The following is a 15,264-nucleotide window of genomic DNA, read 5'->3' as shown; positions in this document are numbered from 1 at the left end:
CTCTCTACATAATAAAGTGTTGCTATAAAAGATCTGCAAGATGCCTCCTACTAATTGTATACAGACACAATTCATACATATCGTCAAGTTTGTGTATAGGCCTCCACCTTGCCAAGATTGTGTTATAGCCACATTTATTGTAAGTTTACATATACAGTACTATATAAAAAGAAACATATATATGTTTATCTCACTAACTGACATGAAATCAGAGGAAAACCTTTCCAGTTTTAGGTCAATTGGGATCATCAAAATCATTTATATTTGCCAAATGCCAGAATAATGAGAGAAAGAGAAATTTTTAAGGCATTTTATTTCTTTCTGGAAATTCAAAAGTGTACATAAACTAAGATCACTACGCCTTTAAATTTGGGACAGTTCATAGTATGATGTCATCTCTTTGGAAGCCTATGAGTTGTCTAATGGCAACATCTGAATTATGGTAATTAGAGACACTCCTGTGGGCATATTTCAAGGCACATTTGAAACACACTGCTACTTTGTGTAACAACGTAGGAAAGTGTAAAGAAATTGGGCATCTAACCTCCATAAACAGACACCGTAGTAGTAGTGATACTAGTAAAGGGGTTGTAATGGAGAGCACTATTATGCAGTTCCATCTATGCCAAAAATTTGTAAAATTACTGGTTGGGAGGAAAGAAAATTCTCTCTCTTCTTTTTACTTATTAAAGGAAACCTACCATTTGGAATGGTAGGGGTAAGCTGTAAACACCGAGCACCAGCTCAGGGTGAGCTGGTGCCGGTACTTACTTTCGTTAGTGTTATAAACCGCGGTATCGCAGTTTTAACACTTTTTAAACTTTAGAGCAGGAGAGGCTTCAGCGCTGCGCGCGACCGTGTGTGCGCAACATCTCCGCTATTTCCTATGTAGGCGCGCGCACGATCGTGCGCACGCAGCGCCGAAGCCTCTCCTGCTCTAAAGTTTAAAAAGTGTTAAAACCGCGATACCGCGGTTTATAACACTAACGAAAGTAAGTACCGGCACCAGCTCACCCTGATCTCACCCTGAGCTGGTGCTCGGTACTTGCAGCTTACCCCTGCCATTCTAAATGGTAGGTTTCCTTTAATCTATTCATCGCTACCATATTTTAAAGTGCACTAAAATTAGACAGTAGTTCTGTCTTCTTCTTGTGCGACGCCGTTCTTCTGCTCCAATTGATATTCTCCTACATCTATAAACTAAACTACATCACACTTACACTGTGCCTTGGGGTTTAGTTTTCAAGAAGAACTTAGCTAGGATTACAATGTATCCAGTGTATGACTTACACTATTTACCTGACATTTGTGTTTCCTTCTGCATGTTCATGTGAAAGTATACTATGAAGTTGAAAGATAAGATAGATGGATGGATGGATGGGATGTAGACCCCGACTTAGTTGACTACATGGAAATGCAATGTTCTCAAGAGCTGTTGCTTCAGTGCACTTCAAGACTTTAAAGTGGAAAAAGTAAAGAACTATGATCTGTAAAATAAGCTAATTCTGTTTTATCTCATTCCCAGGCAGATACAGACATGTGGTAAGGATTTAAACATATACAAAATGTTTACACGGTACAGAAGAAATCAATATTTTAGGGTGCATTTAGACGGCTGGGTACTTGCCCGGGATCCAGTCTAGGTCGGGAGGAGAAGGGGTGAGCGCTCTTGACCCCTCCCTCCTCCATAGGCAGATTTGACCCAGTCACGCTGTGGAGAGCTCACCAAGCCGTGACCAGGAGCCATACACTTCTATTGTGGCCGTGATTTGGCTGGCCACAATTCTTGCTGTCCGAATGCGAGATTTGGTTTGGTGATACTTTTCATACACCAGTAGAACATGCCCCATGCACAAACTGTATTTTGTAGACATTTATAGAAATAGGTTTTCCATTTCCCAGGAATCTGTCATTCGACAAAAAATGCTCTAAATGAGAACCTCACTGCATAAGGAAGGTGACCATACCAGCTGATGCACCCACTTTCGAGTGCCACCCAGCATCACTTCTTTATATGGTGAAGAAAATTGGTGCACCAGTAGGCATAACAGAGCCACGTCACCTTTTTGCATAAGGATAAAGACACAAAAATTTAACAGTAAAGGTCGATTTGAACAATAAGCCAACCACAGGTCCTTATAAAGCTGTGGTTCCAGGTCCTAAATCTGACTATATCGGAACTATAAAAGCACACATTAGATTTTTTCTCTCTACCTCCTTCGTCTGGGCTGCAGGCTGCAAACTGCAGCAATAGTCTGGTTTGAGGCATCGGCCATAGATAGCCTGGTCGGGTTGGTCTCTGGTGATCTGTTACATAATCAATAGCCAAGTTTTGGGGGTTTGGGGTTGGTTTTGTCAACTATTGCCTGGGGGGGGGGGATTTATGGAGACAGCCATGGCCAAGTGTAGGGGGGGGGATGTGCAGCATCAGCCATGGCCTGAGGAGCCAAAAATGGGTTGTGCAATCCCTGATGCCAAATTACAATAATTGCCTAAATTATCTATTTATTTAATTGCCTAATTTAATCTTACCGCATTGCATAATCAATAAGAGCTATGGACTGGAGTGAGTATAGATGTGCGTTTTTGTTTTTTTTTAATGCAGTCACACTCACACATAGGAATCAATACGGGTGATTTGGGACGCAAAACCACCTGTGAGCAGTTTAGTATCCCAAACCAACCTTACAGGTTCCCTTTAAGAGCCTGAGTATATATAAAAGAAACATCGCAGAGGGACCCACTAAATCAATACCCCAGGTACATGACTACAGTGACAGATGACTTTGGCTCTCGATTAGTAAGCTCATCACCTTGATGGCAGTGGTCTAGTGCAAGAAAATAAAATTGTAAAACAGAGGATGTTCCTAATCTGCAGGATAGCAGAGAATGGTTTGATCACTGGGGGTTCCTAATGCTGAAAACACAACAGACTAAGATAGATATATACAGGCAGTCCCCGGGTTACATACAAGATAGGGTCTGTAGGTTTGTTCTTAAGTTGAATTTGTATGCAAGTCGGAACTGTATACTTTATCATTGTAACCCCCAACCACATTTTTTTTTGGTCTCTGTGACAATTGGATTTTAAAAATGTTGGATTGTCATTAGAACCAGGATTAACACTAAAGCTTAATTTGTAGACACCAGTGATAATTGTTACAGCTGTTTATTGTAGCCTAAAGATAAAGTACAGTAAATTGCCAACATCCAGAGGTCCGTTTGTAACTATGGGTCGTATGTAAGTCAGGTGTTCTTAAGTAGGGAACCGCCTGTATATAATATATATATATTTTTTTTTTCTATTGGACATTTTAGTGCACTTCTGGAATAAAAGAATTCCTTTTTCACAAGAACTTGGAAATTTTTTTATTTTTATATTTGAAAGGATTTAACAAACCTGACCCACCGGTTAAAGGCGGGTAGCGACAAAACACATCTCCCAGATGTACAACTGTCAAGTGTATGGTACTCTGGGACCTTGAAGACAGCTTTTAGAGATGGATCTTTTTTTTTAGTCTTATTTTCTTTTCCAATTCTTTCCAAGCTCCAAGGCGTGTTTCAGCCCTAGGGTCTGATCAACCACCCATCACCTCCTGCAGGCTGTGATAGGTGCCAAATGAGAGCCTCACAGAAGTCATAGCAACAAATTGACAGTCCCCGATGATGTCACACACTACTTTTTAGCTGCTGTGATTGGATTGCTGCACTAGTAAATTGTGGGCCACATTCTGTGTTTAATTATCTTTTGATCCATGGACCTGGTGTGCTTGGTGCTTTAGGAGAGCGGGTAAAAAAAAAAAAAAAAAATACCCAAAAATGGTTCCTCTTGTGACTACATATAATATCTACATATCTTGCAATTTAATGCAAAAAGTACAATGTATTTTACATTAAAAGAATATATGCCAAATTGTGCACACAGAGAAACATCTCTAAATTAAAAATACTACTTATTAATTTGTATTAGAAAAAAAAAAATCACACTTTTTTTTATTACAGTCTTGAAGATACACGAAGACATTGGTAATAAACAAGCATATTATGAATAATCTAACGCATTGAAATGTTTAATTTCATGACATTCCCTCAGGGTAATTGGTACAGATGTTACCGAACACCCCGAAAAGTCTCCATTAGCCACAAACGATACTTTTTACAGATGTATGGAAGTTTTTTTATTTTATTTTATATTTGTTTAGAAACATTACCTTAGCAGCTGCACGACTCCCACTGGGTCCTGCTGATTCCAAAGCACAACCTGTCCACCTTCTCCCTAAGAAAGACACAAACATGTTTAGTTCTATACCAGTCATAATTAATCTGAACGCGTCTCAGCGGAGCGGGGTGTGGAGGCACTTCATCTACATAGTCTGAAGATCTATCTCAATGTGCAAATTTCCGCCACTAAAAAACGGATTCTAAAAGATATGAAATTTGGTATGATTTACAATTGAAGTTAGATATAGATATATATAAAGCAAACTGCAGCACTCCAGAATTCAGGTGAAAAAAACTTGCACACACTCATATTATACCATGTATTACAGCAACATTTCAACTCCTCGACAATGGAGTCTTTTTCAGTGTGGAGGAGTCAAAACATTGCTGTGATACATGGTAATACTAATATAATACATTACACACACACATATAAAAATTATATATACTATTTTTTTTTTATAGCGTCAACAAACTCCGTAGCGCTTTACAAATCAGTACAAACAGTCATATAGAGCAATAGGAGTGAAGGCCCTGCTCACAGTCCTTACAGTCTGAGGATGAACGGTGTGTATATATTTTTTATTATTATTATTTTTTTAAATTTACACAGACATATATACACACACACACAGCGATATATTTATATTTATTCATACACACATATGATAGGCAGTGGATAAGAAGATGGTCCTAAAACACTTGAAAGGCATTATACATTGTCCACGTAGGCGAAAATTGGATCAAAAAAACTCATGGCAAGCCTAAATAATCTATGAAAAATTGTGTAGCGTAACCTTTCACTACCGATGTAACAATATACTGTATAGAGTGCAAGGCCTGAATGGAGGAGCAGGTTCTAGCAAGGTTCTAGCAATATAATGAAAATGAGTCATGTTCCTCCCTTCAGGCCCTGCGTCATGTATCATTCACTAGGAAAAAAAAAGTGCCCAAATCACACTGATTGGTGTCGGAATAATGTGTTATTAGAACTATGGAAAACCCGCCAGTCACAAGAAAGAGAAGGCTTGTTGTCTCCGGAAGTTGAAATTCAAAACTGTATTACACATTCCTCCAATTGTCATGAATTCAGTGTGACAGTCATGAATTTTGGGGTCTGCCTGGTATTTCGGGAAGATGGACCTATGGGGCCAGTCCCAAATCAAGCATATCTGTTGTACTGCACTCACCTACAACAGTCCTACAGAGATAATATTAACAGGATTCTTCTTTATTTACAACCCAAGTAAGTAGATTGGACTTCCACCAATTAAACAATTATATCCTAACCTGTGAATGTTCAATATAAAGGGATTGTTCCACATTTTCATGTTAACTAAGTATTTTTGGAAGTCAATGGAGGACCGGTGACATAATAATGTTAATCCTTTTTGCTGCGGGGAGTCATGGGTCACATGACCGCCAGGCAGCAGGACTTCCCGTGACTTCCCGTGTCCTGCTGACTTCTGAGGCATGAAGGGAGCTGTGCAGCCATTATTGTCTGCATGCCCCCTCCATGATAACTACTCTCATATCAGTTGTTGGTGGGGCGAGCAAAGGATATCGACGCACCCTTCCAACCACTGATATAACATTGGTTATTATGGCAGGGGAGTGCATACAGTATACATTTAAATGCAAAAGTGAAGACCGGCCAACAATATCAGCGAAATACGGAATATGGAAGAAACCATAGTCCAATGAAAACCGAAACTTTATATAAAGTAACAAGCCCGATTTTTTTGACAAAGAAATTGCAATGTAAAATAATACATTATCTTCGGGAGTGTTTCATCTTAGCATCCCACATTCTGTTTGTCATATTCAACCCATATTGTTTTAAATTATCTGCATAATTTGAATATTAAATTATTACAATTAGGCCAAATATGTTACTTTAATTGCCTTACTTTACAACATATGTCAGAATCAGAAAAATATGGAGCACATGTTGTGCTATTTTTAAAGGTTGTTTCCTTATTAAAAACATGTTTACAAGCAATGACAAATTTGGGCTTTAAACAATCAGAAGAGCAGGTATCACAACAAAAAAAAGTTTTGTTACCTCACATAAAATTTATCCCTGCTTTATTTATGCACATACATATACACATATATATTATACACACACACATTTATTTTAGTAAATACATAAAGTTAGCAATTACTGTGGACCCAATATTTAAAGGGGTTTGCCCATGAAAGAAAGTTCTCAAAGATTAAAGGGGTTTTCCCATGAACAAAAGTTAGGATAGGGCCTAACTTGCTGACCAGTGGGGGTCTCAGTGCTGAGACCCCCACAGATCACAAAAAGAGGGGTCCAATGGGGTCCTAGGTACCTCCGTCTGACCCACCCCCGTCCCTCTGTCAGACTAATGGAGCAGATGCATGACCATTCTGCTCCATTAATCTCTATGGAGTTGACTGAAATTGCCAAGTGCTGCGCTAACCAATCTCCGTCAGCTCCATAGAGATTAATGGAACAGAATGGTTTTTGTCATTTGTGAGGGTCTCAGCACTGAGACCCCCACTGATCAGCAAGTTAGGCCCTATCCACAGTATACAGCCTAACTTTTGTGTGTGGGGAAAACCTCTTTAATTACCTAGTGATGTTTACACAATGAAACTCATTTTGGGTGGGGACTCTCTAAGCAGACATCATGATTCCTCTAGTGCTGTGTGCCAACAATGTGCTTACATTATCAGGGTACAGCGTTTATCTACACTTTCATTTAGCTTCTGAATATTCTACTAATATCTGTCACATGGAAAAAGAGAGACATTTCAGAGACATGAAATGGAGACCTATAACACAAACAGTAAATACTAGGTAAACAGCTCCTATTATCATTCAGAAACATCAAATACCAATAGAAGTATATAGGGTCCATGATATTCTTATCAATCATAGTACTGCTCAATTCAATGAAATCATTATACAAACTTTATTAACTTGCCATAAAAATATATATATATATATATATATATATATATATTAAAAACACACAATAAAATCCACAAGAACAAAAATGTGGTGATGGTCACCAATATTTCAGTACATAGCAAGCATTAACCAATGCATAAGTATCAAAGACCACAGTGTGTCCAATTTTGGCTGTAAACAATCAAATTTAACCCCCCCTTCCCCGGGTGTTGCACGATACCAGAATTGTCAAACCAATGGAATAGGACCACCGCCACAGCACCCCTTTTCTTTGACGTACGTTTTGCCGTCTTTTCCTCCTCGGGGTGTGCTGTGCTGTGGTGTGGTAGGTGCTCAGCATATATACCCGATATGGCAGATCAGATGGTACAATAAAGCCAATCAGAATACATAATACCTGATGAATAGGTAGACGGTAGGGGTATATCGGCGCATCGGCACAGTCAGCACGTGCACTTCTGGAGGCGGGACCAGGTTCCGGAAGATGCACAACGCGCACTATGTGCACGTCATTGTGAACCGGAAGTCCGGGGCCACCACCGAGACGCGCTGAGAAGCGATGCGCACTTCTTTGCCATCTCAAATATGGGGTGAAGTATGGGCAAATGGGGTGCTGTGGCGGTGGTCTTATTCCATTGGTTTGACAATTTTGGTATCATGCAACACCCGGGTGGGCAATATGATTGTTTACAGCCGAAATTGGACACATTGTGGTCTTTGATTTTATGCTATAACACACACAGTCAGCTCTGATATGCCTCCCTTCCCTAGGATAAAGACCTTATCTTGTCTGTAGCTTGTAGAGTAAGTCTCTGCACACTGCTGCTTGCCAACACGAAAGCCCTGTGTCTGAGCTGATCTTGTAATGCAGGGGGGAGGGGAAGGAGGCAATGAGCACTGCATTGTGCAGACAAGAGAAGCTATTCATGAGAAGAATCCAACCATAGTCAGAAGATTTACGGTGTGTCCCAGACTCAAAAGGAACTGTGGGAAAGCTGCAAATGTGTTGAGCAATGAACTATACATGGAGATTGATGGCCATATACAAAGAAATCACAAACGTAACATCGCCAACTAGATGAGGTAAACATTATGAGGTTTTGATTGGTCCACTGAAGTGATCTCATGTACAAATATGATATTTTGGACTTTACAAATAAAAAAAAAAATAAGCTGCAATAAAAATGATGTTACAAGCCTAGGACCCTAGACACATTTAACCCCTTAAAACAAATGAATACATAAAACACTGATGTTAATTTTGGGTTTAAGACGATCATGTACATTTGTATCATATTCTAAAACCCAAAAGAAAGATGAGGGCGGCACAGTGAAATGGATTCAAGTCCAGGTGGGTGCAAGCTCTTTGGGCCTGACTCAGGGTACCAGAAGGATCCAAAAGAAATAGCAGGAGAGCAGCACTCCGTGTTGAGTAGTGTTTATTCAAGCACCAGTGGCAAAGACATGCAACGTTTCGGCTAGCTCAATGTAGCCATTTTCAAGCAATATATTCTAAAACCAATAATTTTACACACGGAGGGGACTTTATTGTTTGTGGCTTTTTATTCCTCAGCTTTATTCATTTCACTGCAGATAAGTGTATTGATACATTTTGATCAATATTTATGTGCAAAACACAATAGTTTTTCTTCCAAGAATTAAAAGGATCTGTCATTCATCAGAAGTTTGTTGGCATTTTTCACATGGCTATCATAGATGTAAACTACTAGCCCCATGTTTCTAGACAATGGAGCCATTATAACCATTTCTCAAAATGAGAACCATCAGCAGTCAGTGGGCAAAGGCGTCATTTCCATATTCTATAATGTCACTTGTGCATAAGTCTTACATAGTCTGTGCATTAGTCTTCGAGAACAATGACTCTGTTAGTGTGTGGGATTTTATAACTTGACTTTAATGTCTCTTTGGTTCTATATTTCTTTGCAATAAAGTGATATAACATAAAAGAGTCATTTCTAACATACATGTAAGACATGTATACAGGACAGGGGTTGATTTATCAGGACTAGGGGCATCATGCTCCAGCTTCAATACTACTCCCACCACTGCATGCTGTGCCTAATATACCGCTATCCCCCATAGAATTTGTCAATGTGCTATCCACGGATTCATCACAGACCAATTCATTTCTATGAGCTATGTGTAAGGGGACTGCTCAAGTCGCAGATTTAGAGCAGGTCCTATTCCTGTCCCAATGAGTGGATCTCACACACCGATGACATGCATCCCCAAACAACAGAATGAGGGTGGAAAATTCATGCGCAGGATGACTATAAAGTAGGAATTTTCAAATGCGATTAAGAAATTCGCTACAACTATAAAACTTTACCATGTCATCATCAAGTGATCAAACAGAGATCACTTTTCAGTAATCATCTGATTATTAGCAAAAGCAGAATCAAATTACACACCTTAAAAAGGATCTGTCACCCATTAAAAAAAGCACTAGGAGCTGCTTACTAAAGTAAGCTTAAAGCGGTCCGGCGTATATTCATGAGGGGGCGTGGCTAGGGTTGTATGAAGCTCAGCAGTCATACCGGGCCTATAGAGTAGGCGGGGAGGTTTGGGAAAAAGCAGCTCCTCAGACCGCCCCTTCATGAATACGCCGGACCGTTTGAGCTTGGTCCGGCGTTCCTATTGTACTTTACAGCAGTTTCTGCTAGCAATATTGGAGGGTTCCGATAAAGCTAGCAGTGTAACACTACTGCATCAGAGATAGCACTAAGAGGTGCTTACTTTAGTGAGCAGATTCTAGTGCTTTTTATGGGTGACAGGTCCTTTTTAACCTCTAACACATAATGAGGGTAACAGCTACTCCTCCCAGAACAAGTGCGGCCACAATACTCTCCCAGAGTCTACAGGTTTCTATGGCTAGTTGCTGCGGTAAAGCATTTATGTTGCTAATAGTAGCTCATTTAGGATAGCCTATCCAAAGTCATATACAGTAGAATGAGTAGAAAAAAAATATATTAAAAACAAAAATTATAAAACTATAGATATAAGTATTTGGTTTAAATCAGATAAAACAAATACAAGATAAAACATTATCTTTAAGTTTCTTAAAATGCAATATCTGAAGAACAGCAATGTAAAAAAATAAATAAATAGAAAATCACATAACATATCCCTTGAGCATAGGACCATCATATGCTTACCAAACAAAAAAAAAAAAAAACACACTACAAAATTGCATTCCTGGTAATCTGACTGTCAGACTTTGTATTTTTTTTTTTTAGAAATCCAGACTCACCGCGGCAGGAAACAGGTTAAAATTTCAATAAGCTATTATTATAAAATAGAAAAAAAAAAAAAAAAATCACTAAAACTAGTTAGTGGCAAGGCAACATCTAAAAGCAATAAACTCAAAATTAAGGGATAAATAATTTAAAGCACATCATGAAAAAAGTATTAATAATTCATCAGATAAATAATTTACTAAATAATCAAATAAATAATGAAATACATAAATAAAGGAGCAAATAAATAATTCTGCAATATAAAGGAAATTGTGAAGTAGTAAACAAATGTTGAAGGGAACATACATTTTTAACTCTATTTCTTCTGGAGTCCAGTAGCTGCAAGAACGTATATCCTGCAGAAGTTTCTTGTGCGAGGCTACCCAGGCTTTTATGATAGATAGTCAGGTAAAGGGAATGAATTAAGATACTGTAGACAATCGCTGGGATATAAGCTGCACCTTAAATATAAATTGGTTGCAGTAAACACATCATTAGCAGTTTGTAACATTATACAGTCTTGTTGCCGTTTCCAACACTTAAAAATTATTGCCACAGGTGGAGGGGGAATAACTCCGTCAAATCTTTGGCAGCGCGTTTCAGTCTCTTTATAGGAAACAGTTCTTGAATGTTGAATGTCTGCTTTCAATTCTTCTCATGGCTAATAATAATCCTTTGCTTTTTTTGTCTGCGGTCGGGCTACTGAAAGTCTTCTGGAGTATTTTGACGAAACACATGATAGCAGACTGAGCACTTTTTTTTTTTTTTTCGCATTTAATTTGACATACAATCTGTGCAACCTGGCACTCGTTCAGATGTAAGGAGAAAACCGGATAAGGACAGAATTAACATGTAACACGTGGTTAACTTTTAGCTAACAAGTATCACATGCCTCTGGGGAATGAAATAAAAATTTTGAAAAAAAAAGACATTTGCTTAGCTATAGGCCTTATATTTGTTTTGGCTGAGCATCCAAACTTTGGGCAGGATGCCTTGCTGTGCAAATGAAATGAGGCTAGTAGCGGCTATCTGTCACTGTCTCAGTGCTCAGAGTTGGATTTAGCCTCCAGAGTAACTAGCGCGCTCCACAATGAATTCTCTTTTAAATGTCACAAAACTATTCCTAGTTAATACTCTGTTTTTACGCTAAACATTTTATTACCAGTATATACGTTGCAAAGCAATATAATGATAGATCCCTCATCAATACCTGCACAGAATATCACACACTGTAAGGGATAACCCAACAAAAATGATTAAGAACACCCCAATGTTCAGACAACTGGATTAGGTCACAAACCATGACATAGATTCAAACAGTCCATACACTTTTTTAATAGAAAACTTATGGGGCTTCAAAAGGGGGTTGCAACTTTCATAGCAAAAATGCTAAAAGATTGCAGTTGATTTATTTTCAACAGAGTTTCCAGCAAAAAAAAAAAAAAAAATTTTTAAATACTTTTCATTTCCATGTGCTCCTCCTGATGTAGATTTTAAATAGAATCAGTCGACTTCCCATAAAATGACCGGACATAATTGCAATTACCGTACTAGCAAACCGGCAGTTATTGTGATTATTTACCCATTCACAGCATCTCGACTCCAAGTGGGTGTGGGGAGATGGTACAGGGGTTCCTTACCCGCAACTATGTACTTACTACACCCAATGACTACAATCAGTGACCAAGCAGAAGGGTCACTGGTTAATTGTACAAATTTAGATTTCTACGCTGAACTGCCCGTAGGCTGGAGCATCAGCGGCACCAAAAGGACAGGGACTTCATCATACACCAGCGTATGATAAATCTCCCCCAAAATTTGTATTCATGCAGATTTTCAGTTTACAGTAAAAAATAATTCTGTGTAAGGCTGGGCGCACATCACAATATTTGCCATACGCTGTGAGGGAATATGGCAGAGACCTATCCCATTGTATGCTTATATATAGTGGGAAAACTTGGAAAACTTATTTGCATTCTTCCCAGAATTCCCTAGTGGAGCATCTATGGCTTTAAGTCTCCACAAGCCTTTAAGGTGGATTTAATTGGCAATCTCTCCTTAAGGAGAACACCTACTGTCTGACTCTAGTCAATAGCCTCTCACATAGCCAAATCAATTCCCTACGCTGTACTGAGGAGACCCAACCAGGTCGAAACAGGGGTGTCTACAGTTGGGAGTCTGTTCCTTATGGAATAGATATACTGGTTTAGCTTAATCCCACACCATGTTTTTAGACTTCTTGTAGGTCATACTTGGAGTTAAGGGGGCTGCCTTTCAAGCCAGCAAAAGGAGGTATTGTTTTCCATTTAACACCTTGGAAAAGGTATTTGCATTCTTCCCTATATATAGTGGGATAAGTCATCAGGGGACTCCTCCCCACTGAATATGGGAGATTGGCTGCTGCCGATATACAGGGGTGTTTCCCTAGTAATGCCACTGTCCTTATATGGACAGTGACATCACTAGGACCCCCCTCCTGTTGAGCTACATGTGCGCTCAGTATGCACTACAATACACTGCATCCACTCCCCATAGGCTTCTATTGCCGCGCGACATATGTGCTCAGCAGAGGCCTATGAAAAGGATCGCCCCTGGTGCACAGTGGACCAGGAACAGCAGCAGTTACAAATAACTATGATTTTACTGTGCCCCCGTCGAACCCATATAACAGAATTCTACTGTGCAAGCCCTAATAAATCTCTCCCTTAGCTGGGAAATTAAAAAATTATATATTTAAAGTACAGAAAGATTTAATTTCTGTATCAAAAAAGATGATGTGAAGAAAAAAACTGAAACGGACAATTAGAAGGCAAAATCATTTAAGAGAAGACTTCATTTTATTAAAGAATAAAGCTTTATAAAATCAATAGGTAATAAAGTATGAATACGACGTAATTTACTCTCATCAATAGCATCTAGTCTACAAATTGATGCAGAAAGCAGAATTGTATCATGTATATTGCATTAGGATTCTTTCTAAATCAACAAAAATGCCAAATATGCAAAAGGGAAGTTTGGTCTTGATTTTGGTGAACAGTAACAAATGAAAAAGTAAAACACTGGTTCTTACTATAAAGCTATCCCAATATTATACTAGGGAATAACTTCAAAAGCAGCAGTTCCCTACTATTAATATGTTAAGCTTTCATAGAGTAAAGGTGACCATATAATACTAATAATTCTTTTATTTATATAGCACTCACAGATTAAGCAGCGCTGCACAGAACTTGCCAAATCGGTCCATTGGATGAACGTGGGATAAACCGGCCAATTTATGCAAAGATCGACAACCATCTAATGCTGCAGTCATGGCCATAAGTTTTGAGAATGATACAAATGTCAATTTTTACGAAGTCTACTGCATCAGGTTTTATAATGGCAATTTGCATATACTCCAGAATGCTATAAAGAGTGATCAGCTTAACAGCAATTAATTGCAAAGCCAATATTTGCCTAGAAAATGAACTTTTTTCCCCCAAAACACATTTCAACTTCATTGCAGGCCTGCCTTAAAAGGAGCAGCTAACATTGTTTCAGTGATTGCTCCAGTAACACAGGTGTGGGTGTTGATGGGACAGGATTGGAGATAAATCTGTCATGATTAAGTAAGAATCACACCACTGGACACTGGTACTTGACATCATTGTTTCTCTTCTGTTAACCATGGTTATCTCTAAAGAAACACGCGCAGTCATCATTGCACTGCACAAAACTGGCCTAACAGGGAAGAGTATCGCAGCTAGAAAGATTACATCTCAGTCAACAATCTATCGCATCATTAAGGAATTCAAGGAGAGAGGTTCCATTGTTGCCAAAAAGGCTCCAGGGCGCCCAAGAAGGACCAGCAAGCGCCAAGAACGTCTCTAAAAAGTGTTTCAGCTTCGGGATCGGGCTACCATCAGTGCATGGCTTGCTCAGGAATGGCAGCAGGCAGGTGTGAGTGCATATGCACGCACTGTGAGGCGGAGACTCTTGGAGCAAGGCCTGGTGTCAAGGAGGGAAGCAAAGAAGCCACTTCTCTCCAGAAAAAACATCAGGGACAGACTGATATTCTGCAAAAGGTACAGGGAATGGACTGCTGAGGACTGGGGTAAAGTCATTTTCTCTGATGAATCCCCTTTCCGATTGCTTGGAACATCTGGAAAACAGCTTGTTCGGAGAAAACAAGGTGAGCGATACCACCAGTCTTGTCTCATGCCAACTGTAAAGCATCCTGCAACCATTCATGTGTGGGGCGGCTTCGCAGCCAAGGGAATCGTCTCTCTCAAAGTCTTGCCTAAAAACACATCCATGAATAAGAGCAGTTTGGTGATCAACAATGCCTTTTCCAGCATGATGGAGCACCTTGCCTTAAAGCAAACTAAATGGCTCAGGGAACAAAACATAGAGATTTTGGGTCCATGGCCTGGAAACTCAGATTTTAATCCCATTGAGAACTTTAGGACAATCATCAAGAGACGGGTGGACAAGCAAAAACCAACAAATTGTGACAAAATGCAAGCACCGATTGTGCAAGAATGGACGGCTATTAGTCAGGATTTGGTCCAGAAGTTGATTGAGAGCTGCCAGGGAGAATTGAAGAGGTCCTGAAGAAGAAGGGTCAACACTGCAAATATTGACTTGCTGCAGTAACTCATTCTAACTGTCAATAAAAGCTTTTGTTACTCATAATATGATTGCACTTGTATTTCTGGATGTGATAAAAACATCTGACAAACACACAGAAAAACCAGAGGGCAACAGATCATGTGAAAATATAATATTTGTGTCATTCTCAAAACTGTTGGCCATGACTGTATGTTCACACCTTGTTTTTGGCAGACATTCAGCTCCCGGCCTACA

General features: G+C 39.3%; 1 protein-coding gene across 4 annotated transcripts in view; it reads right to left on the bottom strand.

Moving 5' to 3' along the window:
- TBC1D5 (TBC1 domain family member 5) overlaps positions 1-15,264 on the bottom strand; it is a 402,345-nt gene that overhangs the window by 371,773 nt on the left and 15,308 nt on the right. For all 4 annotated transcript variants that reach the window (XM_072153665.1, XM_072153667.1, XM_072153666.1 and 1 more), the window contains exon 2: positions 4,212-4,276. In XM_072153665.1, the coding sequence (XP_072009766.1) occupies positions 4,212-4,276 (65 nt within the window). The remainder of the gene's footprint in view (positions 1-4,211; positions 4,277-15,264) is intronic.

The sequence above is a fragment of the Engystomops pustulosus genome, chromosome 5 (genome assembly GCF_040894005.1).
Source record: "Engystomops pustulosus chromosome 5, aEngPut4.maternal, whole genome shotgun sequence".
Taxonomy (NCBI): Eukaryota; Metazoa; Chordata; class Amphibia; order Anura; family Leptodactylidae; genus Engystomops; species Engystomops pustulosus.
Note: the sequence above shows the minus strand (reverse complement) of the source record. Positions and strands in the feature narration are given on the sequence as shown.